The sequence below is a fragment of the Raphanus sativus genome, chromosome 1, assembly GCF_000801105.2.
Source record: "Raphanus sativus cultivar WK10039 chromosome 1, ASM80110v3, whole genome shotgun sequence".
Classification (NCBI taxonomy): Eukaryota; Viridiplantae; Streptophyta; class Magnoliopsida; order Brassicales; family Brassicaceae; genus Raphanus; species Raphanus sativus.
Genome location: NC_079511.1, coordinates 1,200,330 through 1,226,019, shown reverse-complemented (window position 1 = coordinate 1,226,019; position 25,690 = coordinate 1,200,330). Strand labels below are relative to the sequence as shown.

At 33.3% G+C, this 25,690-nt stretch overlaps 4 protein-coding genes and 1 pseudogene across 4 annotated transcripts; 3 read left to right on the top strand and 2 right to left on the bottom strand.

Moving 5' to 3' along the window:
• Positions 1-3,612: 3,612 nt before the first annotated feature.
• LOC108856040 (NAC domain-containing protein 1) lies at positions 3,613-5,929 on the top strand. The gene is made up of 6 exons (XM_018629874.2): positions 3,613-3,854; positions 3,938-4,218; positions 4,462-4,572; positions 4,674-5,060; positions 5,157-5,324; positions 5,492-5,929. Exons 1-6 carry the CDS (start codon positions 3,704-3,706, stop codon positions 5,681-5,683), a joined length of 1,290 nt encoding a protein of 429 aa, XP_018485376.1. The 5' UTR covers positions 3,613-3,703; the 3' UTR covers positions 5,684-5,929.
• A 2,850-nt stretch (positions 5,930-8,779) lies between these two features.
• On the top strand, positions 8,780-9,849 carry LOC108842350 (NAC domain-containing protein 1-like; annotated as a pseudogene).
• Positions 9,850-14,504: 4,655 nt separating this feature from the next.
• On the top strand, positions 14,505-16,573 carry LOC108834474 (NAC domain-containing protein 1). Its single transcript, XM_018607811.2, is given in 9 exon segments — positions 14,505-14,646; positions 14,648-14,732; positions 14,817-14,861; positions 14,864-15,123; positions 15,326-15,433; positions 15,520-15,774; positions 15,851-16,012; positions 16,128-16,160; positions 16,162-16,573. Coding segments are annotated over 9 exon segments (1,170 nt in total). The 5' UTR covers positions 14,505-14,574; the 3' UTR covers positions 16,312-16,573.
• Positions 16,574-16,688: 115 nt separating this feature from the next.
• LOC108834475 (protein ARV 1) lies at positions 16,689-18,419 on the bottom strand. The gene is made up of 9 exons (XM_057003127.1): positions 18,253-18,419; positions 18,108-18,155; positions 17,942-18,031; positions 17,810-17,855; positions 17,643-17,704; positions 17,441-17,526; positions 17,234-17,305; positions 17,037-17,107; positions 16,689-16,922 (listed from the first exon to the last, which is right to left on the bottom strand). Exons 1-9 carry the CDS (start codon positions 18,343-18,345, stop codon positions 16,768-16,770), a joined length of 723 nt encoding a protein of 240 aa, XP_056859107.1. The 5' UTR covers positions 18,346-18,419; the 3' UTR covers positions 16,689-16,767.
• Positions 18,420-20,728: 2,309 nt separating this feature from the next.
• LOC108862580 (B3 domain-containing transcription factor NGA3) lies at positions 20,729-22,842 on the bottom strand. Its single transcript, XM_018636756.2, has 2 exons — positions 22,445-22,842; positions 20,729-22,288 (listed from the first exon to the last, which is right to left on the bottom strand). The coding sequence occupies exon 2, from the start codon at positions 21,980-21,982 to the stop codon at positions 20,945-20,947; it is 1,038 nt and encodes a 345-aa protein (XP_018492258.2). The 5' UTR covers positions 21,983-22,288; positions 22,445-22,842; the 3' UTR covers positions 20,729-20,944.
• Positions 22,843-25,690: the final 2,848 nt, after the last annotated feature.

Sequence of the window (25,690 nt, the reverse complement as noted above, 5' to 3'; positions counted from 1 at the left end):
ATCAGTGTACTCTCAGGCCCGCCATGTGCTGGAGGTGTATTTGCATAGAACCCATTTCATTTTTGACTTTTTTTTTAGCTTAGATTAAGGTCCCGTTTTTCTGAAAAAAAAATTGTATGAAGAAATGGGTCTCAAAAATTGTATAGCACATGGCCCATTTTATGTTTGAGACGTGCCTGAGTGTACTGTACCGTGTATGTACATGTAAAGATATATAGTTTAAACACAAATGTTCAAACCCAACCTTTATTAGGTTACAGCAGAAAGAACTATGCATAGCAGGTGTTGAAAGTTGAAACCCAACCGTAGAATATAAACACAAATGTAAACCAACGCTCGGCTTCTTCCTCTTTTCTACATGTAAAAACTGAAGTCCAAAATACAGGTGGGTTTCAGATATGTTTGGATTTTGTGCAGTCCGGACAAAGAGTTAAATGCTGGGCCTAAAGTATATTTATGGGCCTAAGTCTTGATGAGCAAAGTCCTATCCTGGCTTTTCATGTGAAAAAACAATTTTAAGTAATCAACCGTAGGTTTGTGTTACAAAAAAAAAGTAATCAACATTCAACCGTAGTAGCAACAAAATAACAGGACATGTACGTACATATTGGTAGATACATATGCATTAAGATATTTGAAGGCATGACCTTTGATTTCTTTTTTTTTTTGCTAAACACGATTAAGGTTTCAGATATACATTAGTACAGCTGAGGCTTAAGCTACCAAGGCAAAAAAAGAAGTAAAAACAAGGCAGCAGAAGGTTCATTGACAATCATTAAGAAGGAAAGAAGTCTAGACAACTAAAGGGACATCAATATTAGACACATAGTTGTCTCACATCAGTAGATAGAAAAGATCTTTAGTAATATATAAGATAGATGAACCTCTCCACTAATCACCAATTGATTTTAAGTGTGAAGCTCATCTAGCTTAACATGGTATCAGAGCCCAATCCATGCAGCCAACCCGATTCACATCGATCTGGCCCAAAGTTGGCCTATCGATCCTTGCCCAAACATTTCGAGATTGACGTTCAAAGAACTATCATCTCGAATGGGTGTATTAGACACATAGTTGTTCTACATAGGTAGTTGGAAAAAATTCTTAGTAATATATAAGATAGATGAGCCTCTCCACTAATCACCAATTAGTTTTAAGTGTGAAGCTCATCTAGTTTAACAATCAGTCTCTTCCCCTGAAATTTCTATCACCTTTGATTTTTACAAAAAAGACACAAAACAACTAGTGTGTGTTATTATCATAAACCACAAAACGAAACGATATACTTGAATTTTGTACATGTTGTTCCCAACCACTAAAAGTTATCCTTTTATGGATTGATGAGGCAATAAGCACTTTTCTATGACTTATTATCGTTTTAAAAGCTTAATTATTTTATTGTGTTAGCAAACACACTGATGAAAAGTACGCTCATTGATTTCCAAATGTGTGGAAACTTCGCTTTAATTTAGAAGAGAGCTCATGAATACAATTGGTTGTGAAACTTCGCTTTAATTTTGTAGTGGTCTAACTCCTTTGACTTTATAATTACTACCTAACCTCAGAAAGTGTTCCGAAAATCCTAAAAGAAAGAAAGAAATTTTGTGATAGTTTCTCTACATGTGAGATCATTATATTTTTATATAGATTATAGTATAATTTTCTCAATGCCAATGAGTCTTTTGTAGTACTCTCCAATCTCCATCAATTCATATCTGAGTATGCAGCATGCATATGTTAATGTTTAAGTTCAAAGTTCAAACCACATTAGGTAAAATTATTGCTAACTTTATTCTCTGTGTTTCCCCTTTCTATTTGAGGAATAAACGATGGTTCTATATTTTTCATAAATCATATCTACTTGCTTTTGTTTCACAATAATATTATTATAAATTCATATAAAATCAGGTAATCAGAACACCGGAAAAACTAAAGAATTACTCTCACTTGTGGTCTGAGACCGATTTTTTTTTCCATCTAGAGAGGCTTTTTGGACAACAAACAACTATAGCAATCTAAAACTTTAACGAACTTAAAAGGGTACAACTGAAGATAACTCAACAGCTAGTAAAGCTTTTAATTCAATGCACACAGAAGCAAATCAAATAAAAGTGTCTTTATATTCGGGAAGATGTGAGTGAAGTTTGACTAGTACTTATTGATATTTTGTTTTTGTTTCTTTTTGATGTTTGTGTGGATGAAATTTAACTTTTCTCACAAGGAAAGTCTCTTATTGGTCAATATGAACCACTAGCTCTTGTTGCTTTCATGAGCTCTCTTCTAAATCTTTACCACGAATTACTAAGATTAATTGGTCATGAATGTAGTTTCGTCATTTGAAAATACGAAATCAAATCTCCTTTTAGATTTTATTTTTCAAATGTTGGTATCCTCATTTGATTAGATAGTTATACGTCATGCTTCATCGTTTGTCCAAATCCATGGAATAAATTTATGTAGATAAAAAGCTGTACAATTTTAAAACAATACATTCCCTTGTGAAAGGCGTAGGCACTCTTGATCAAACGATGGCCTAACATATGGGAGTGAGAGCCACTAGCTAATCACCTGCTTAATGACGCCAAAAAGGAAAAGAGCAAAAATTAGACTACTTCTCGCTTTGTGTATGGTTCTACTGCTAGACTTTTTTCTTTGAATTAAATTAGCTGTAAACAACACGGTCAAACTTTCAGCTGACAATTCGTAATCTTCTAGATGTATTTAACCAATGACCACAACATCATATGATCCAAAGAAGATGGTTTTCTACGTGAAAGAATCAAGAGCAAGGAGGGGGAACATATTAAAGAGATAAGCACACTCAATTTAAATAAAAAAAGATAGAGTGAAGGTCCTCTTTTATTAAAATATATTATGTGTGTGTACTGTTTATACACACGGCTAAGCTAGTGAAGGAGAAGAAGTCAGATTCAACGTTCTCACCTTCATGTTTTGGTCCCCACTTCGACCGCCCAACTTAAAGCTTAAGATTGAGATTAAAATCTAAATTCTACTTATTCAGGGTTTAATCTCTTTAACATTTGCTTTTATGAACGGTAAATACTGTTTCACCCTATTTTTTTATCAACAATGAAACTAAAACATAAATTACAAAATACACGTCGTGATGGTTTACTAGTTCTTGTATTTTCTGCGTTTGAGACATTTTAATCTTCAGAATCTGGAAATACTTTTTTTATAACGTAAAAAAAAAAGAATTAGGTGAATTGTTTTTTTTTTATAGAATTAGGTGAATTTAGAGAACAGATTATTGGGTTTGTGTTGATACTGTTTAGACCCAATCAGGATAATCTATTGTAAAAACCACATTTAGATATTAATGTGCTTCCAAACACTACATACCCCCAAGTTACTGTTTCTAGTTCGACATGTATCTAGAAAGGTGAGGGAGGGGGTTTTGTACTTTAAAAAAGAAAAAAACTTTCACCAAATGAGATGAAAAATGGGAACCGAATATTTTGTTTTTTTTAATTAATTATTTAAAATAAATAGAAGTGAATATTGATTCGCTTATTTAAACTCCCGTTCACTCTCCAACTCCCTCCAAATAAAATAAACCAAAGCAAAAGCAAATCAGAGAAGAAACAAAACTCTCATAGAGCGATCGAGAAAACGACCGCCGGCGAAGAGAAACTCTTTCACCAGATTCTTTCTTCTTCTTCTTCGAAAAAAAAACAAAACGATGGGGGAGAAGCCAGGTTTTGAATTCCGTCCGTACGACGAAGAACTCGTGGGTTACTATCTCCGTCACAAGATTCTGGGAAACGATAGTCTCGTCGACGGAGTCATCAAAGAGATCAAAATCTGCAGCTTCGATCCCTGGGACTTGCGCTGTAAAGTTTCGAATTTCTTTTCTTTTTTTCTTCTCATTTGCTCTGTTGATTTAGGGTTTCTGTTTCCTGTCTCTGTCTAACAGTTGAATCGAAGATAAAATCGAGAGATCTGGTTTGGTACTTCCTGTCCCGTAGAGAAGAGAACGTGGGGAGTCGACAGAGCAGGAGGACGCCTTCTGGGTTCTGGAAACTCACCGGAGATCCCGTTGATGTCAACGATCGGTGGGGACACCTGTCTGGATTTCGAGGTAAGATTGGTTATAAGAGGGGTTTAACATTCGGCAAGGGGAAAAGCAGCAGCAGCAGCTCCAAATCAGACTGGGTGATGCACGAGCTTCACTACACCCTCTTGCCTGAACACAATGTATTCATTCTCTCTCTCTCCTTTGTTTCTGTCTCATTGGTTGTTGTCGTGTCAGTAGCTGCTGTGCTAATTTAATTACTCATAAATATTTATAAAAATCATATATTATGTTGATAACGGATGTTTTATTCGGACAAAACAAAGTTGAGTTTCGAAATCTCTGTATGACTTTTAGCTTTTTAAAACACTGATGATCAGCTTATATATGTGCTTTGATGCTGGATTTTTTTCTTTTTGGTACAGAGGACCTATGTCATCTGCAGATTGGAATATAAAGGTGATGACGTGAACATCTTGTCTGCAGATCCCACTCCCACTTTTGCTCCCACTATGGACAATAGTGCCAGCTCTGTGGTCAGTCATATACTCTCTCTTTGCAGAACCTTTTAAACAATAATATCTTTGTGTCTTAACTGATTTTAATGTTCCCCTCAACTGTTTATTTGTTTTTCCAGGTGGACCAATCATCTCATGGGAATTCAGGATATTACAACACTTTGTCCGAGTATGATTCAGGGTATCAGGGACATCAGTTTAACGGAAACTATGACGCACAGCCATCATTTCAAGGATATTCAGAATATTTCAACTCTACCTCGGAGTATGATTTAGCTAATGGAAGCCACTGGTTTAGCAACCTACAACAACAACAACAACAAGCCCCTTACTCTGCCCCATATCAGGATGATTCTGATGTGTGGAAGCAGGTTGTTCAAGAAAACTGGACCTCTTTGGTCGATGAAAGGACATACATGCGAGAAGATTCCAGCCATTACCGTCCTAAAGATCCTGTTACTGGGATTTTTCCTGATGATAGCAGTGATGATGACACTGACTCAACGGTAAAACCACTTTACAACACAACATAATCTGTATCGCTTCTGTTTTTTGAGAATGTTGCTCACACAAGTATGTTTTTTTCTTTTGGCTTTTGATAGATTGGGAGAGACACTTGGAGCTCGACCGATAGTGTTGGTAGTAAAGATGTACCATACCATACTCCTAAAGATGATACTCCATCATTGAGTTCTGTTGTGCCTTTGCACAATCCTGAGCCACAAGAGCAGCCAAAGCAGCTGAAGTTGCAATTGCAGGGCGAAGAAAAGGTAGTTTGTTATTATTAACACTCTCGCTGAGAAACATGATTCTGATGCAAAATGTTAAATCATAAATTACTTCAAATTCTTTTTTTTTTAATTTCTTCAAATTCTAGTTACATTACATGTTAAATTATGAGGGTATGTGATTATGTTTGCTGGTGATAAATAAGCAGAAAAGCGAATGCGAGTGGAAAATGGCGGAAGACTCGATCAAGAAGGTTCCATCCACCACTGCAGTGAATAAAAGCTGGATTGTTCTAGAGGAGATGAGTCAGAGGAATTCACGTTGGGTCCATTTCAACAACATGCTCATTGGTATCTTATTGTTCATCTCCATCATTGTCTGGATCATTCTGGTTGGCTAGGTGTTCAAAATCCGGTTTCTGCCCACAAGTTTCTTTCTTTCTTGTCTTCTGTATTTTTTGTTTATTTGTTTAGTTGCTCTGTTTTCTTGCTTGTATGAAGTTGTACAATTATGTGTCTGGGAAAAAGAAAAAGAAAATAGAGGTATAAAAGAAGTATGTAGAGAAATAAATAAAAAAGGTATGTATCATTTTGTGGTGTAGCTTTTTTGTATAGTACTAATAGATCAAAAGATTCTGCCTAAAGAAGAGATATCATCAGATAACCAAATCGTGTCGTTAGCTCAAGAATCTAACTGAGAGCATAACACAAGTATTACTTTACCATTGATGTTAGCTCTAGATAAGGATTGAATGTATATTATACAAATCAAAGTTTAGACAAAGCGTTCCTCCGTAGCTTAATAAAACAGAGCTGAAAAATATGCGGTAAAATATTAGCTCTTCTTCTTGTGGTTGGTAAGTGAATCCGTTCGTGAAAGTTGTCACCAAGGTGGGGTTGGAAGGAGATTAAGTTTGATTTCTGTTTTAAGGAGATTAAGCAATCGATTCTTTATCTCTAACTCATTTTTGGTATTAGTGGAACCACTATAATCTAGATTACCAGAATCATAAAATAAAAATCCTTTTTTCTTTTAAACAACTTTAAGTTTTAAAAGCTTTTAAAAAGAAGCATTTCCACTCTTCACTCTTGCTTTACTGTTTTACATTTCCACGTGCAGAGTGGTAAATTAAGTTTGGTCACTAGATCATGCATGACATCATTGAGCGAGGAAAGTTACTGAAATTGATAAATTGTTATAAAAAAAGAAAACAAGAAAAAGTAATCAACAAAGTAAAAGAACTCACAAATCACTATCTTAAAATTAGTAGTCGGTAACCTCATTTAGGAACTCCCATCAAATCTGTTGAATTTCTCGAGATCATTTCTTTCTTTATTTTTTCTTTTTTTCATATGTTCCTTTTTGATAAAGAGAGAAATATCACAAACCATGGGTGTAAGTAGTTGTGATCTACAAGAATAAAAAGTTGATAGATCAAAAGTTCGTAAAACTAAATATCAATCTAAAGTTTTATTACTAGTAATATATTAAAATATATCAATTAGACACAAACTTTCTTGTGACAATCAAAATACATCCCACAAATAGTGGAGACCGAGGTTTTAGCTACTTTTTTTTTTGACAAGCAACAAAAAGAGTTACTCCCTCTGTTTCATTATAAGTGTCGTTTTAGACTTGTGCACACGAATTAAGAAATCATTTAATTTTGCATATTTTCAATATAAAAACATCATTACCAATACAATTCAACCAATAGAAAAATAGAATGAAGAATAAAGTTAATAAATTTTGCATTGAAACTCTAAAACGACACTTATTTTACAACGAAAAAAATTCTCTAAAACGACACTTAATATGAAACGGAGGGAGTAAGAGATAAGAAATAAAGGATTCCAAAAGAAGGAATGAGCCTTCTTTTTGTTTACTTCTTTCGTTCCTATTATTACTTTGACAAGCAACAAAAAGAGTTAAGAGATGAAGGATTCTAAAAGAAGGAATGAGCCTTACTACTATTTTCCCCTAGAAAATATATCTGGATAATAAATATTGTTTGTTAAAGGATAAAGAATAAACCGCCGTTTTGGAATCTATAGGTTTTACCAACGACAACTGGGAACTACAAGTTTTTTTACAGCTGATGAACATATTAGATTTGAGGCAGGATGTCAGTTGGATCAGATGGGATGGTTTAGGAAAACTAAAATCCTTTATATTCTTTAGTAAAAATGCAAATCGAAAAACTTTTAATGAGCAAAAGTAATATGATGGCTGCATAATGCATTATAATCACTTGCATTTTATGTCTTGTCAGTTTATCACTAACGATTGTATACCAAGAAAAAATTGCTAAAAGTGCAATTCTAACCTGCTCTGGTACATCGTCTACATCCATCATCCGAAGGACGCAATCATCCGTTACATAACTAAAACCATACATTCAAATTATTATTATATTTTTATACGTATGCAAGCTTCTGCAAAAGTGTATATCTGCAAAACTAAATAAGAAATGCTAAAGAAAAATGGTAATCAAATTGACGATGCACAGAAAATTTAGATGAGTTATATACAAAACTGATTAATTGTGGTATAGTACGCCAGTTCATGACTATTGGATACCCCTACTCAGAATATAGTGTGAACTTTTATTAGCTGTGTAAGTTTTTTTAAAAAATATAGACAAATTTACCTTTGTAAAAAACTGGATGAACTTTGCGTTCCCTACGTCACCGCTTACACGGGCGGGCATAGTATTATAAACAAATAGCTCCGTACGAGTCAAGAAACAAATGTTTTAAGTGTTATGCGAACATGTGAGCTGTTTGGCATTTGGTAAGCACGGTGAAGATACACGTTAACACTTCCTGTGTGGGACTCCCTTTGACCGCATAGCCTGCCAACTAAGTTGGTATTTTTTAATAATACAGATTAGAGATTAATTGAATCGACTAAAACCCCAAATTATAATACCGATTAAATATGCTCATGAGAAGCTAAATTAAGAATATATCAATGCATTTGCATTTGCAAAACCAACACTTATATAATAAGATTTTACAAAAAATTCTCAATGATTTAAAATAATAGAATAATTATATAATAATTTACTTGTAAAAAATATTTAATTTTTTTATTTAAAATATTCAATATATTTGGTATATCTTTATTACATTGTTTGAAATATGAATTAAACACCTCAACAAATCAAAGTAATTTTTAAATTATTTATATTAACAAAACATTTTATAGATATATTTGACTTATTACATAAAATATACTAGTATGTATTTCTATATTTAAATCATTTGTTTTTTGTTTATTAAGTTTGGTCAATTTATAATCAAACTACATTCATATATTATAATATATAAATGATTTTATATGGTATTATCAAAATAAGTTAACATTTTCTACTTTAGTTTAGTTAGGTTCGGTTATTTTAGGAACACCACCGTTACTATATATACTTTGAACTCTCCTAGATAGCAGTTTCACACTCTCCTCCCTCCAAACCAGAGAAAGAAAGAGAGTGAAAATGGAGGATATTGTTGGGTTTGGATTCCGTCCTACTGATGAGGAGCTGGTCGGTTACTATCTCCATAACAAAATCCTTGGACAGAACTTGCTCGTCCAAGAATTCATCAGCGAGGTCAACATCTCTGACTTCGATCCTTGGAACTTGCGCTGTGAGTTACGATTCTGTCTTCTTCTTTGTGTGTGTTAAAGTTAGTAACTAACAACGTTTTTTTCCTTTCCGTATCATCAGTCCAATCGAAGGTGAAATCGAGAGACCTTGCGTGGTACTTCTTTCTGGTAGGGGTTCGAATGGGGACAGACAGAATAGGAGAACGAGTTCGGGGTTTTGGAAGATTACTGGGCATCCTGTCGAAGTTAAGGATCAGTGGGGAACTTGGTGTGGAGTTAAAGGTAAGATTGGTTACAAAAGGGTTTTGGTGTTCCGCAGGGGGAAAAGCTCGAGCTCCCAGAGCACCAAATCTGATTGGGTTATGCACGAGTATCATTACACCCTCTTACCAGAAGATCAGGTTCTTTTCATCCACTCCACTTTGTCAGGTTCATTACAGCGCAATGATACTAATTGTGGAAAATTTTATGCACAGAGGGACTACGTCATATGCAGACTGGAATATAGGGTCACGACATGAACATTCTTCTTTCTGCTAATCCAACAGATCCCATTCCAACTTTTGTACCAAGTACGACTTATTAGTAGTGCATCAGGTTCTGTTGTCAGTCAATCGATTCAAGGAAACTCAGCATCTTTCAACAATTTCTCTGACTATGATTCAACATATCATGGCCAGTGGTTTAGTGGGGACTTTAACCTGCAGCAACCAGTGGTCCCATATGATGATAATACACAGACGATTTGGGATTATGTAATTGAAGAGAATTTCAGCCGTCACCAGCCCAAGAAACCTGTCACGGGGTTTTGGTCGATGATGGCAGTGATGCTGATACTGACACTGAATCTACAGGTATTATATATATCACTGGAATCATATCACAAATTCTCTGGATACGTTGCATCTAAATATATTTTAAAAAATGGATCTCTTTGCAGGTGATTATGCTAAGCAGTAAAACGAATGCGGATGGAAAAGTGGCTTGAGGGGCAACCAATAGTTGCCATAGGGCAAATTAGCAAGTTTGTAATGTTTTAATTCAGGTCAATGGTCTAGAATCAGACTATAAAGCCAAGTAATGTTAATTTTGTAATGTTTTAATTCAGGTTTCAATGGTCTTGAATCCCCCCCCCCCCCCCCCCCCCCTCCACATCTCAATAGCTGTTGCTGTTGAATATCTAAACATTTTTCATGGAAATTGATTGGAAACTTTATCGAACTAATTTATAAAAGAACTGTAAACGGTTTATAACTTTATATTTTATATTAAAAAGGAACAGACAATAGATTAGTTTTAAACAATATACGGTGCATTCGCATAATTGCGTTACGTCATTCAAATTCAAGACTAAAAATTTTCTTTTTCAAAAAAAGATCAAAGGGTAAAATGTAGCCCTTCTGAGCTATCAGTGTTGGGACGTCCATGCTTCTGAGTGCCATCCATATCACATAGTATGGTAATAGTATATACTTTCCAAAAGAATTTGACTAATATACATTTTATACTTTATATACAAGGCTTCTAGCGAATAAATTTAAAACTTACATTTTGGTTTAAAAAACATATGTAAAAGGATTTTAAAAAAGCACGGCATAACATTCCGGTATTCGCGGTGAAATGTGCATTGCCTTTCATTGAAAAGTCCCCACTTGAGTAGACCATGCTCACATTAGCCTTTCTTTACAAAAAAAATTTCCAACACTTTAGTTTACTCACATAATTTTCTTTGCGTGTGAACTCAATTTAGTTGCTTATAATTTGGATGCCTTTGTGAGTTCACCCAACGACGCTAACCGCACTACATTATGATTTTTTTTCTTCTTTTTGGTCAAATCCGCACCACATTATGATATGTGATGCTTTTCACTGCCTTTGTGCTCTTTCTTGTTTTCAAAGTTCGATTGTAATAACCTATGCACTAGGTGTTATCCGCACATGCAGATGATCACATTTTATATAAACTAAACTAGTAAGTAGTAACGTATGCGAATACACAATACTGATGTAATTTATTACCAAATTTATTTGTGGAAATATTATATCAATGTAGAAACCAGAAGCCAAAACTATTGCAATTCGGGACAAAACTAAATTTACCGTTAATTTGTATTCTCTATTATTACATGAGTCTGTCTGTATTCTATTCGTTTTTGGAATTGTGTTAGTATGATTAACAATATTGTCAAAATATATTTAATATAAATATGCTATGTTACTTAATTTTCTTGATTAACACCGTGTATTTTATAAATATGTTAACTTATTGATTCTTGTTCAAAACTGGCACCGAGTATAGGGACGCCGACTTCTCAGCCCCGCAATAGGTTAAACATCAGGACTGAAACTAAGGGGCTAGACAGTTTCTCGAAATTCGATGTAATCAAATGTGCTAATGAAAATATATATTTTTTAATCTTTTTAATTTGACGGAGTGAAAACCTAATATTATAGTTTTAAATATTTTTCTTTATAGTTCTCATACTAGGATGTAGTTTTCCAGAAGATTCTTTGTAAGATCATTGTTTTTCAATTGAGTGGGTGGAGTACATGTGCATGGTTTCTCTTCTGCCTCAAGTGGCAGTCAACTACTTCTGACTTAGGAATCTTTTTCTTATGCATAGTTTGTTTTAGACTATCAACAATGGTGGGAAAGATTCAACATCCTAATTTACATTTTTTTCATAATCCACATCATCTTCCTTTTTCCACATATTAATGCAACATTTATATAAATTATCTCTATAATAACACTTTATCCTACTATTTTATACTAATACATTTATATATACGAAAATAATAAAATGTAATTTAATTAAAATATACAATTACTTAAACAAATGTTTATGTATATATATTTATATTTTTGAATAGTGAACAAATATTAAAATAATTATTCATGAAATATATTTTATAAAGTAACATATGAAAAATAATTTTACAATCAAATAATTGATTTTTTATAACTAAGGTGAAAAAATACCAAAAAGTTATAGATAACCAATAAAAGAATCATAAATTTAATCTATATTTATTATTAAGCAGAATCCTATTTTTAAAAATTTAGGATTCTACCTCTGCATATCTATATATTTACAAGTCTTCTCATTAGATTTAATTTAAACTAAAATAGAATATTCTTTATAACTATGATAATTAATACTTTTCATATTTTGTGAATGATAATATTTTTCAATTGGCAAATGGAACAAGAAAGAGTCAAAGGCGGGTCTCCTTTAGCAAAAAAAAAAAAAAAAGGCTGGTCTCAAAGTAAATCTGGCCTGAGAGTTTTAATGTGTACTATATATTTTTGGTAAAGGGCCCGATTTAACTCTTTAAGTGGACTAAGTAATAACTCTTTAATTGCTAACTGCAAAGGTTCTCTTTTCTTCTAAAGAAAAAGATTAACAGGAAGGCAGATTATACAAGAGACCCAAACTGTGTGAAGAATGTTGTTGGCTCAAAGACCTGAGCTACCAAGATTCTAACTGTGTGTGCAATTAAGCAAGCATACAGCTATGCATTTACTCGTGGTTGACTCAGTCATCACTGGTTTTTGAACACGAAACAAAAGTGTCTGAGAGTCCAAAAACAAGACAAGAAGTGGTGTAGATGAATCAATAAGCATTAAAAATTGAAGAACTGACCTTTAAGAACCATGGAGTTGGATGTTAGGACAGGTATATCTATAATGAAGATCACTGTTGACAATGGGAACTCACATACCTGTAATAAACAAGATTCTGACATGAAAACAGATTTATCGATACGGTTAACGTTTTTTTTTTTTTGAAACCTCGATACGGTTAACTTAAGCGCATGATTATGAAAAGCTGCAACATACCAGCATCGCTAGCACAAAGATCTTGAAGTAACTTGATATTAATATCCCTAAACATTTTGTTAGACCTAAAATTTAATCATATGCCATATTATTAGTAAGTAATGAAAATAACAGAATTCATTAAAGATAATTATGAAAACAATATTAAAATATTAAGATATAGTTTAAGAAATAAAAAAAATTAATCTTATTTCCAAAAATACAAAACATTAAATCCCATTTTTTCGGTTTTTCAGATATCCAAAAAATTTTAGATTTTAACTGGAGTCCAATCCGATCTATGAAAAATAAAAATAAATATAAAAATAAATATAGAATCTTAAAAATAAGATATAATAAGAATATTTTATCAGAAAAAATAATTTAAGTTTTTGAAATTTTAATAACTTTTACAATAAATTTAGTAAATAAAAGTACTTTTGAAACTTATATGAATATAATATTTATATAAATTATATATAATTGTTTATATATATATCTAATATACATTCCTAAAAACATTAATATTTATGATACTTCGTTGCTTACAAATATTATATTTTAATATTTATTTTGTTCGTACATATCCAAAATTTTCGGATTCCAATTAAAAATTATGGATATTTTGTTCAGCCCTAATCCCAAGACTGCTTAACAAATCAATATCGAAGGTGAAAGGCATATGCGCTTTTTATCAAACGATATGACCGAACATAGCCACTAGCTAATCACCTACTTATTAGTGAAGCCAAAAGAAAAAATTAAACTACTTCTCACTTTTTGTGTAGTTCAGTTCTATTGCTAGATTGTTCCAGGCTTTTTTTCTTTGAATTAATTTAGCTGTAAAACTACACGATCAAAGTTTCAGCTCATAATTTATAATCTTCTAGATGTATTTAACCAAAAACCACAACACCATACGATCAAAGAAGATTTTTTCTGCTTGAAAGTATCGAGAGCAAGTTCAAAAAAAAAAAAAAAGGTATCGAGAGCAGAGGAGAAGGGTAAATTAAAGAGATAAACACCCTAAATTTTTAGAAGGAATAGTGAAGATCCTTTTTTAATATTTGCAAATAAAAAAAGATCCTTTTTTATTCCAAAATATTATGTGTGTTCACACGCAGTCACGCACACAAGCTAATGAAGGAGAGGAAGTCAGATTCGAGGCACCTTCGTCTTCTGACCCCACTTGGACCGTCCAACTTAAAGCATAAGATTGAGATTAAAATCGTAATTCCACTCACTCTAGGTTTCTTGTTTTCAACCGTTTGCTTTTATGCAAAACGGTAAGCACCAAACAAACTATTCGTTTTTTTTACAACAGTGAAACAAACATAAATTACAAAACTAGTAGAATTTGATTCAAACAAATCATAGTTGTTAAAATACACCGTACACGTCGTGATAGCTCATTAGTTTTTTTTTTTTTTTTTTTCATTAGTTGTTGTATATATTTCCTGCGTTTGAGACTTTTTAATCTTACGTTAAAAAAACTAGGTGAATTGATAGAGAACAGAACATTTGTACTTATTTTTTCTTTTACCAAATCAGGAGAATCAATTGTAAGAACCACAGTTTGGAAATTTATTAATTCTAGTTCCACCATGTATGTAGACAGGTGAGTTAGATTCTTATGTACGGTAAAAAAAAGTAGCACCAAGTGTCGTCAAGTAAGATGAAAAAGTAATTTAGATATTAATTTAAATAAATAAATAAAAAATGTGAATATTGATGGGGCTTATTTAAACTCTCGTTTCACTCTCTCCCTCCAAACAAAACAGAGAAAGAAAAAAACAACAAGTCTCTGAGGAGAAACCCTTTCACCGGATTCTTTCTTTCTTCTTCTTCTTCGAAAGAAAGAAATGATGGAGGAAGGGCCAGGGTTTGGATTCCGTCCGAACAACGATGAGCTCGCGGGTTACTATCTCCTTCACAAAAATTCTGGGAAACCATAATCTCGTCGACGGAGTCATCAAAGAGATCGTCAACATCTGCAGCTTTGATCCTTGGGACTTGCGCTGTAAGTTTCGATCTTTTTTTTTCAATTCGAATTTTTTTGTTTATGCTCTGTGATTTTTTAATTAGGGTTTATGTGGTCTAACAGTTCACTCGAAGATCAAATCGAGCGATCTTATATGGTATTTCATATCCCTAGAGAAAACAACGGGAGTAAACAGAACAGGACGACGCGTTCCGGGTACTGGAAGCTTACCGGACTACAAGTAGATGTCAAGGATCAGTGGGGACACTTGACTGGTGTTCGAGGTAAGAAGATTGGTCACAAAAGGGTTTTGACTTTCCACAGTTGGAACAATCAGGAAAGCAGCAGCAACTCTTCTGAGAATAACAAGTCAGCAGCTTGGGTGATGCACGAGCTTCACTACACCCACACCGACTTGCCTGAACACAAGGTCTCTCTTCGTGTCAATAGCTGCTGTGCTGCTAATTAACTACTCGTTATAAAATCATATATATTATGTCGTTAAGGCATATTTTGTACGGACAAAACAAAAAGTTGAGGTTCGAAATTTCTGTCTGACTTTGTTTATTAAAACACTGATGATTAGCTTATGTGCTTTGTTGCTGGATCTTTTTTTATTTTTTTTTGGACAGAGGATGTCATATGTCGTATGCAGACTGGAATATAAAGGTGACGACGAAAACATCCTATCTGCAGATCCCACTTTCGCTCCCACTATGGCCAATAGTGCAAACTCTGTGGTCAGTCTCATATACTCTCTTCTTTGCACAACCTTTTAAGTACAATACTATCTTAACTGCCTTTTGATAACTTTTTTTCTTTTCAGGTCGATCAAGGGAATTCAGGATATAACAACACTTTTGCCGATTATCAGGACCAGCAGTTTGGCGCAATCTTGGAGTATGCTTTACCAAATCAAAGCGATTGGAATCAGGACGACCAGCAGTATAGGGATTGGCATACACAAAAACAGCTTGAATATTTGGAAACGAAACTTATGGAAGATCCCAGCCGTCACCGCCCTAAAAAGCCACTCAGTGGGACTAATGATAGCATGAGTGATAGTGACACTGACTCAATGGTAACCAGGGATATAATCAGAAACCTGTATCTCATAAGAATTTTACTCACACGTCTGTTCTTCTTTTTATTAATAGAATGGGAGAGACGCTTGGAGTTCGACAGATAGTGTTGGTAGTACAGATGCACCATACCATACTCCTAAAGATGATACTCCATCGCTGAGTGAGCCTTTGTACAATCGCGAGGCACAAGAGCAACCAAAGCAGCTGGAGTTGCAGTTGCAGGGCAAAGAAAAGGTTAGTTGTTATTATTATTAAACACTCTCGCTGAGAAACATGATTCTGATGCAAGATGTGAAATCATAGAAAATTTACACGTTAAATTATGAGGGGATGTGAATCTGTTTTGCAGGTGATGAATAAGCAGAAAAGCGAATGCGAGTTTGAAGATGGCTCAAGACTTGATCAAGAAGGCTCCATCCCCTACTGCGGTGAAACAAAGCTGGATTGTTATGGAGGAGATGAGTCATAGTAATCCACAATGGATCTATCTCAAGATCATGATCATTCGCTTCTTATTGTTATGGAAGAGATGAGTCATAGTAACCCCACACTGGATCTTGTTTTCTGTTTTTTTTTGTGTGTTTTTTTTTCTGTTTTTTAGCTCGGAAAAGTCGGAAGTTTGTGCGATTAGTGTGGAGAAGAGAGAGAAAAAAAAAAGAGAGGTAAAAAAATATGCAGAGAAAAAAGAAAAGAAAAGAGAGGTAAAAAAAATATGTAGAAAAAAAAGAAAAAGGAGGTAAAAAAATTATATATAATTTTGTGTGGTGTAATAATAGATAAAACGATTTTGCATTAGAAAAAACGAGATCCAAATTGTGTTAAGGATGTTGTGTGGCTCAAAGATTTGACCAACAATTAAAAGCATCGTTTATACCAAAATATAAGTATTACTTTACCATTGATGTTAGCATTAGAGATAAAATGAATTAGCCATTGAAATTGTATAACACATACGTTTTATCGAGATGGATGAAACATGTATCAAGTGTTTAATCATTTCTGAACAAGGAAGATAGATACACAAGAGATCCAAATTGTGTGAAGAATGTTGTTGTTGGCTCAAGGATCTGACCCACCAAGAATCTAACTGTGTGTGCGATTAAGCATACGGCTATGCATCTGCTCGTGGTTGATTCAGTCATCACTGGTTGAAAACAAAACAAAACAAAACAAAAACGTAGTGTGTGAGATTCCAAAACACAAAAAATAACTGGTCTTGATCAATCGATAAGCATTAGTAATTAATTAAAAGTCTGACCTTTAAGAGCCATGGAGTTGGATGTTAAGACAAGTATATCTATAATGAAGATCACTGACACTGGGAACTCCATACCTGAGTAATAAACAAAGATTCTGACATTTTAAGCAAAGAGACATGAACACAGACCGCATGATTATGGAAAAGCATAAGAGGTTTGGTACAACATACCAGCATCAAAAAAAAAAAAAAAAAAACATACCAGCATCGCTAGCAGAAAGATCTTGAAGTAACTTGAGATTAATATCCCGAAAATAATCTCTCTTTTTCTGCCAGATTTCAACAAAACCATACAGAAATCAATGCTCCAGGGAATGTTCTATATAGTATCTTAAACACACAAAAAAAAGTTTAAATCTTAGGTGAACAACTCATAATAAAACGAAGAAGAATGAATGAACAACCTGGAAACTTCATTAAGCAGACCCTTAGCAGCAATGGCAAAAGAGAAGAGAAAGGCAAGATTTGTAGACAGGACGTCGACTAGAACCTGTTACATGCATTGTCCTATACTTCCTCAACTACCCCAATGACCATAAAAGGAAAAAGAGAACAATAATTCTATTTAAGTCTACTAAAGGATATATATAAAAAAAAAAATCGAACCTTCACAGTCATCAGAACCAAGCTGGATTGCTCATGAGTTTTTCTCAGTAACAAGCTCCTATCTTTGATGAGTAGTTTAAGGCCTTTCAAATGAGGTTGATGTTATATAAACACCACTAACTACACAATATAGTCTGATAGTAAAAGAGTATGAACCAAAAGGATACAAGAGTCTAGAAGAAGATACGCGAAGACCAACTTCCACAACAGATGCTGCAAACAAAAATGGCTGATAAAACTTTTTGTGTTCTTTTTAACAATGTATGAAATCAAGAGCTGGAGATCAAATCATATGTTACCTGAATATTAACGGTTTCTTGATTAATTTCATTGAAGAGGACGTGCCTATATACCTTGGGTCTGTGGAGAACTAAATCGATGAAAATAATCTGCCAAATATTCCGAAAAAAAAAAAATTAGATTCCCAAAATGAATAGTAACACCAAATTTGGAAACTTTACCCACCATGCGTTCACACTCGATGTATTCGTCTGCGACTTCCTTGCAGTTTCCCTAAATAGAAAACATGTTCGAAACAAAGATGGAAACTTTTGAGGGATCATCAAACCCTAATTCAAAGTTAAAAAAGAGGATATTCGTTAAAGCTTACGCATTTCATCAGACGAATGTTGCCCGGAGAGTATTGAATGAACAATGACTTAACCCTAAACCCACATCCCACGCATCTGTACTCACTCCCCATCTCTTTTCTTACTCAGCCCCTCCCTCTCCTTCCTCATGAGAAGAAGAAGCAAAGCAATTTGAATCCCAGACCGGGTCCGCTATCCGGGTCAGGATCTGGACGGCTTGTTTTAAACCTGCATGGGCCTATATATGGGCCTGTATTTTAAGTCTAAACCGAAGCCCAAACTAAAATAGCATCATATACCTCTACAGTATTTTTGGGGGGTGAAGTCTACAGATTATTTAATAGTACTAAAAAAACTCTGTGTCATGTGACCTAACATTTTCAAATGCGTAGATCCCATAAACTGAAATGAATAAAGATGATATTACTTTAGGAGCAATATATAGACTTTATAGTTTAGTTTACATAAGCTTATATTAAAGCTATATTCGAAAGTCAGAATTATTGCAACGGGCCAGACCTAATAGAAAGTCTACTGGTTTTAGTAACTTTCCTATATGGTAGTTTTTTCTTTTGCAGATATAATTCATGATTTGTGGTGCAGATGTTTCAGTTGGATTGAATAAGAGAGATACTAGATGGATCTTCTATTTCTACACCACAACAAAATGTCAAAGAATAAACAATATTTCCTTCTTTGTTTAATCAGCATGGCTGCAGAATACAAGCTTTGGAAATGAGGCTTAAATCAAATAGATACACTTCAAAACAAGTATGCATTAAAAATGGAATATAGATCGATATTAAATTATTATAGTTCATTAACTAAAATATATATAAAGAAAGGGAAGAATCCATTAACCCCAGTACGAAGTTTCCTTATCATAATCAATCATGCCTATAAAAAACCCTAACCGGCCTACATATTTGCAGTCTCTTTTAGGTTAGGAATCTAATGAGAATGAATTGTTTATTTAACTCAACAATAATTGTAGCATGTCATTTATCCTCTTTATTCTTACACGTCTAGTTATATAGCTAGAGAGATATATTACAATATTGTGTGCTTTAGTCATTTTCATGTAATTTAAAAAGAATTCCATTCGTGCTTTTCTCTAATACTCCTCTTTTATAGTTTTATTTCACTGTATCTTCTTTTATGTGCAATCTTTTGAATATAAATATAATACTTTGGACAACCATGCACAAACCTTTTGAGACATATCTATCTATACAATATATACAGCTACTTGTAGACTATTTGGAATACGTATTTATATATTCCATTCCATCATTTCCTTGTAAATGTGTTTATACTTTATATGTGTACACCTTTGTAACTTTGTTCCACTATTTATTGAAGATATATATGTGAGCTATACGCATAAATTAGTACATAGTATATTATAGTCACCATATGTCTATCTTACGTACTTATTTGATGTTCACTGTCAGAGAGTACTTAATTACACACACACACACACACACACTCAGTCCCATTTCTGATCCTCAGTGTATATGGTACTTATAGAACGTTATGTTTAAACATGTATATTTCTAGGATCATTCGATCACAAATGATACAGACACGTATATACATGGATATGTACTTACATGTACATATGCGCATAATTATAGTAAACATGCCCACAAGCTCTCTAAGGACTGTATGCAAAAGCTTCATAGAAAAATATTTATACATTCATGTGTAAACTATGTATGTACGGGGTGGCTATATACATGTATTTATTTTGAGGGATATATTGAAAGATGATTTAGGGTTCTAAAAGAGCTTGTGAGTTTGTGAGATCTATAGAGATACCTGATTTGGTAAAAATCACTTCAACTTACAATCCAAACCAAACAAATTAAGATATATATATTGACCAACGGTTAATAATGAAACAAAATCTCGAATTAGAAAAAGGATAAATGAATGAATCTGTGATCATAAAAAGTCAAACAATGTGAAAACATATCATACCTTTTGTTTTCTTTTACATAATTTAAATTGAATTACTAAATGGATCAGTCCTTCCATAGCTAGCTTCTCTTTATTTTCTCTGCCCATAACCTGCAAAAATCTCTTTAACCGAGTAAAATTACAAGAGTAACCAAACAAACAAAATAGGACCATTAGAGAGAGAGAGAAAGAGAGGCATTTTTGGACCTGCCCATTAGCTTAGAATGTACCATGAAACACTTTGTCAGTGTAGGGAGATAGGCACAGAGAGTACAATTCACGAAATTTATAAGTTTTTCTCCACCCATCATTTATAATCTCGAACTAAACTTTAGGGGAAAAAGATGATGAACACTGTTTGATTGGTGAAATGCTATAGCTAAAGCGTGAAGGCAGTTGTAAGATTAGTTTATAATTTGTGAAGACGATTGGTAAACAAAGAACTTTATCGAATAATATGGAGACGATTAGGGGAAATTTGAGACATGTGTACATGTTATTTTATGTAAATCATATTTTTTATATAGGTTTATCTATACAAAGTTTAAAAGATGCGAGTTTCAATGGGGGTGACAAAAGCCTAGGGATAGAACATCAAGAAAGAAACAAGTAGAAAACAAAACTCATAACCAGAAAAAAAAACGTAGAAGATCGGGTATTCTTCCCCTTACTAGCTGGAATCTAACTCCAATTTGAAAATTAACTAATGTACTAATAGAATAAAGAAAGACTAGAGGATGATGAAGCTCCTCATGGACTGAAATCTAGAGAAAACGAAGACTTTCCTTTCTTAGCAAATTGATCATCATCACCATCATCATCATGATCATTAGGTAAATTGAATCTGAGAGCTGAAGAAGAAGAAGAAGCACCCATTTCGCCACGTCGCACCAACAAAGACTCTTCATGTTGATCATAGTCGTTACCACATTCCATATTCACCCCAAAGAGCCTTAATCTCTTTCCGGCCGTAGAAGGAGGCGGAGGTAGCGGCGGCGGCAACATCACCGGAGGTAATCTCCCGGGAACCACAGGGACTGACTCTATGACCAACGGCTCTGATCCAACAATGGTTCTCTGATCCAACGGTGATCCCGTGTAGTAAGCTAAATTCCCATAACCATACCCTACAAACTCTTGACGCTGATTGTTATAATACGAACGTTGGTGGTTTCCGATGTTCAAGCTCCGATGAATAGGAACGGAGTTATATTCCGGCAACGTATGAAATCTGTTGGAATATTGAGAAGTTGTCGGAAAATTGAAATTGAAACCGTAGTTACCAAACTGATGTGTTTGAACTAGGCTCATGTCCGGTCTGTGCCTCCAATCGATGTAGAGTTTAGATCTTTGGGCCTCATCTCCAACACCTCGTTGGAAAGAGACGATGTCTCCAGCGTCGAGCTTTTTCTCTTTCACGAAACGGCTCCATCCTTTGGTCATCACGTAGCTCTGGCTTGAATTCCAGTACGAGTAACGAAACCTCCACATCTTGCCGTTTCTGTCTTGGAAGTTCAACAGCGTGCCGTTTTGGTTGTTTGTTGAGTCTAGTGGAAAATACCTCTCCGCGTGTTGTTTAGGGATTACTAGTCGGTTGAGTTTTCCAACATCGCTTGGTGTTACCACTTTGTCGAACATGTGTTCTTTTTCAGGCGGCGGGATCATCATCATCGGGAAGTTGCTGTTGTTTGCGGTGCCTGAGCTAGTGCTTGCTCCGATGTTGGAGGCTAACTCTTGGTCTTTGTCTTGTTCTTGGTCGGAACTTGATGGAGCCAGGGATAGATCCATGAGGGATTGTATGATTTTCCTGGAAAATCTTGATTTTGATGAGGTGTGTATCTTAGATCAAGACCTTTTTAGTTGTTTTTCTTGCCAAGCTCCTTATCTTGAGATTTATGAGATGGATCTTAATTATTGATTCTTGATCATGAATAAATACCTCCTTGTTCTTGGACTCAATCTTTCTTCCTTTTATTGAGATGTTTCTTAGTGAATCTTGATGATGATTAAATCTTTCCCTTGTTGTTCTTGAATTGATGAACTGTAGCTGTAGTTGTTCATAGTCATTGATGATGACTCAACTCAACTCGAGATCTTCAACATGCATTAGATAGATAATATTAAAAGACCAAACGAAATGAAAGCTACAATTATCAAAGGGATAGATGAAATAATGAAAAAAAAAACAAAGAATATATTAAAAGAAGGGAAGAAGGAAAAAAAATAAATAAAGTTCTTCTGTGGTCTCACCTTATAATATAAGGGAGAGAGGTTGAAATTGAAGTTGTCTTTCTCTTCTTGGTTCGATTTGTTCTCTTTGCTTTTCTTCTCTTACCACAAAAATTAGGGGAATATGAAAACCCTAGAATTCAAACCAAACTGTCTGTATGCAGATGTTTTCTTCGCGTTGACTCTCAAATGAATTCAAGGAAAGAGAAAAGTATCACAGCAAATCGGGATTTGGAACTCAAAATGGATTCTTGCCAAACAAGAGGATCTCTCTCTCTATCTCTTTAGAGGATGGAGAAAAAATGGTGGCTTGAGATTCTTGACAGAGTTTCAAGACTTAAGAGAGAGATTGGTACCGAGTAATGCGTAGGGGCCCATGAATGATATGGTTCGGGTCATGTGAGCTTTTTGTCCTTTTCATTAGGCTTCGAGTTAGCTCTTTGTATTGAAATTTCGAATCTCTATGTACATGTGTGTTATATGTGTGTAGATGTAAGTTGCACACGTATGAAAGTGTTATTGTTTGAAATTAGGTTAATATATTTTTTCTTTGCTATATGTATTTATTTTCCTTCTTCATTGGTTGCTATTAATTTGTTTTTTTTTTGTTCACATGTTACTTTTGAATTTTGGTTGAAACACTAACTAAAGAAATTTAAGTATATACCTGTTATATAGATTTTGAAGCACTAGTCAAAATGATTATAATTATAGATTTACTAACATATATGTTTTTTAGCAACAAAAATCGATTCATTTTAATTGTCGTTCTAAACTTATACACATAGATTAAAATATTTAATTTTACATATTTTAAATATAAAATCATCATTATCAATAAATTTAACCATATTTCAACAAATAAAAGTAGAAAATATATTTTCAATAAACTTTGCATTGAAAATATAAAACGATATTTATTTTGAAACAAAAATTATATTTTACAATAATAAATAAATTGAAATGGAAGGAGTACGTATATATATTGGAAAAGAAAGTCACATTTTCCACATAGAGAAATATCTTACAAAAAACATGGATTTGATCACATTAAATTAAATATAATCCTCACCTACTATTCCAGTTGTTGGCATATCATGATTACTTGAACATGTGTATGCATACATAGTTACATACACTATAACGCTCCGATTGTCTCTATGTATATGCTTTATATCTTTCGACTCATTCTAAATTTCTGGATTTTTTTAGAATGCCCTTCTGACGAAAAAAAAATCTGGATTTTACCCACACACAACAATTTCTACATTACCCCGGAAAACTTAAAAACATTATAAATCATTTGTAAATTTAGTATTAAGGAAACTGTCCAATTATGTGTGAACTAATATGGGGTTTTGAAAATAACCACAACAAAACTATATGATATTAGGTTTAAAAAAAAAACTATATGATATTACAATTATATCATTTTTCTATAAACATCCTGACTGGTGTTTTTTTTAAAAGTGTAATACTATGAAATTTAACATACGCAACATTATGAAAATACATCTTTGTCAAAAAAAAACATTATGAAAATACATGTAATGCTCTAATTAATAAAACATCTGCGGATCATAATTTTTGGGTTTTTCATGCAATCCGATCTAACAAAATTACTTATGATATAACACCCATAAAATATCAATTTCTGCCATATCGATAAATTGTAAAGGACACTTTGTATCAAAATCAACCGCTTGATAATCTGATTGAAACCGTGTACTGTCAGTTCTAAAAACAATCACGTTAATCTCTTAAACACATATCATATAGAGGAGCTAGGTGCAAATAATTTCCCATGTAAAATGTTATTACGCTCAGTAATAAAATCGGTTCACTTGTCATGCCAATAAAAACAATGATGAATACATAGCAGTTATACTATAATAATAACTCTAGGTTTCTTTCCGAACTTTGTTTAGCATTATCTTGTCAGAGCAAGTCACATGGATTATCAGTCTAATACAGTTATGAGAAGGAATTAAGTAATGACGATTTGATAATCTCTATGTAAGAAAAAAACATACAACTAATTTCGCATATTAACTGTGCAATTATTTACGGATCACAAGGTAAGGGGGTTGTTTGGCTGCGATGTGTCCATTTTTTTGGTTGTGGTCCAAAATTATATATATATATATATACATCAATTACAAAAAATTGTAAAAAAATCAATAACATAAATATATAATTGATATGTGTATTCAGAGCAAGTCGATGTATTACGAGCTATTGCAAATATAAATTGTAAAGTATTGATTCAAAGTATTATGCTAAAATAACAATTTGTTAACTAAACTTATAGTAGAATATATCTTGACAAAATTAGATGGAAACAAAAAATCTTGACAAAATATAATATTAGATATAAATAATTATCTATTTGCAAAACTACGGTTTCATCCCATCATGATGGCTACCAATAACATATTTAAGGCCTGACTGGTGTAACCGCAGCTGTTGCGGTTGCGGATGCGGGAGTTTGCGGGTGCGGATGGTTGCGATTTTAAGTGTTATCTAGAGATTTATACGACTGGCATAACTGTTAAAAATTGTTGCGTTTGCGGAACTCTTATGACTGGTAAACTATCAAACGAAATATCTGTTAAATAATAATTTTAACAATATTTACATTTTATATAATTATAAAAATATTAAAAATCATAATAATATAATAAATATAAAATTTATATTTATAAAATCATATTATTAAATTTAAAAATTTATAGAAAATATTTTGGTTTTAATTTTTTATAATATAAATTGAAATATAATATGTATACATTTTACAATTTCTATTATTTTAATTTAAAATTTTTATTGGATATTTTTAGTATTATTTTTATTTTATTTTTTAAAGGATTTACCTTCCCGCAACCGTTCGCAACCGCAAACGCTAGCTGGAATCAGCTTTTGATTTTAAGAGGTTCGGAGCGGTTTGAAGCGATTTGTAGCGTTTTGTGTGATTGTTTCGAAACACCAACAACCGCTATGAACCGCAAAAGCTGCGTTTGCGGGTGGTAGCGGGAAAACCAGTCAGCCCTTAAACTAGTATTTTAACCGTATTATTTAAACTACTGGTAAAGTATATCTATCTTATTAAAACAGAAACATTTTGTTGGACCTAACATTTATTTTGTACGTTTTTAAATTAAATACACTTTTATACTTTATAGTTAAACATACATTAAATCACTAATTAATGTTTCTTTATTTATACTACTATCCATGTTTCCAAACAATATACTTATTTCTTTATAC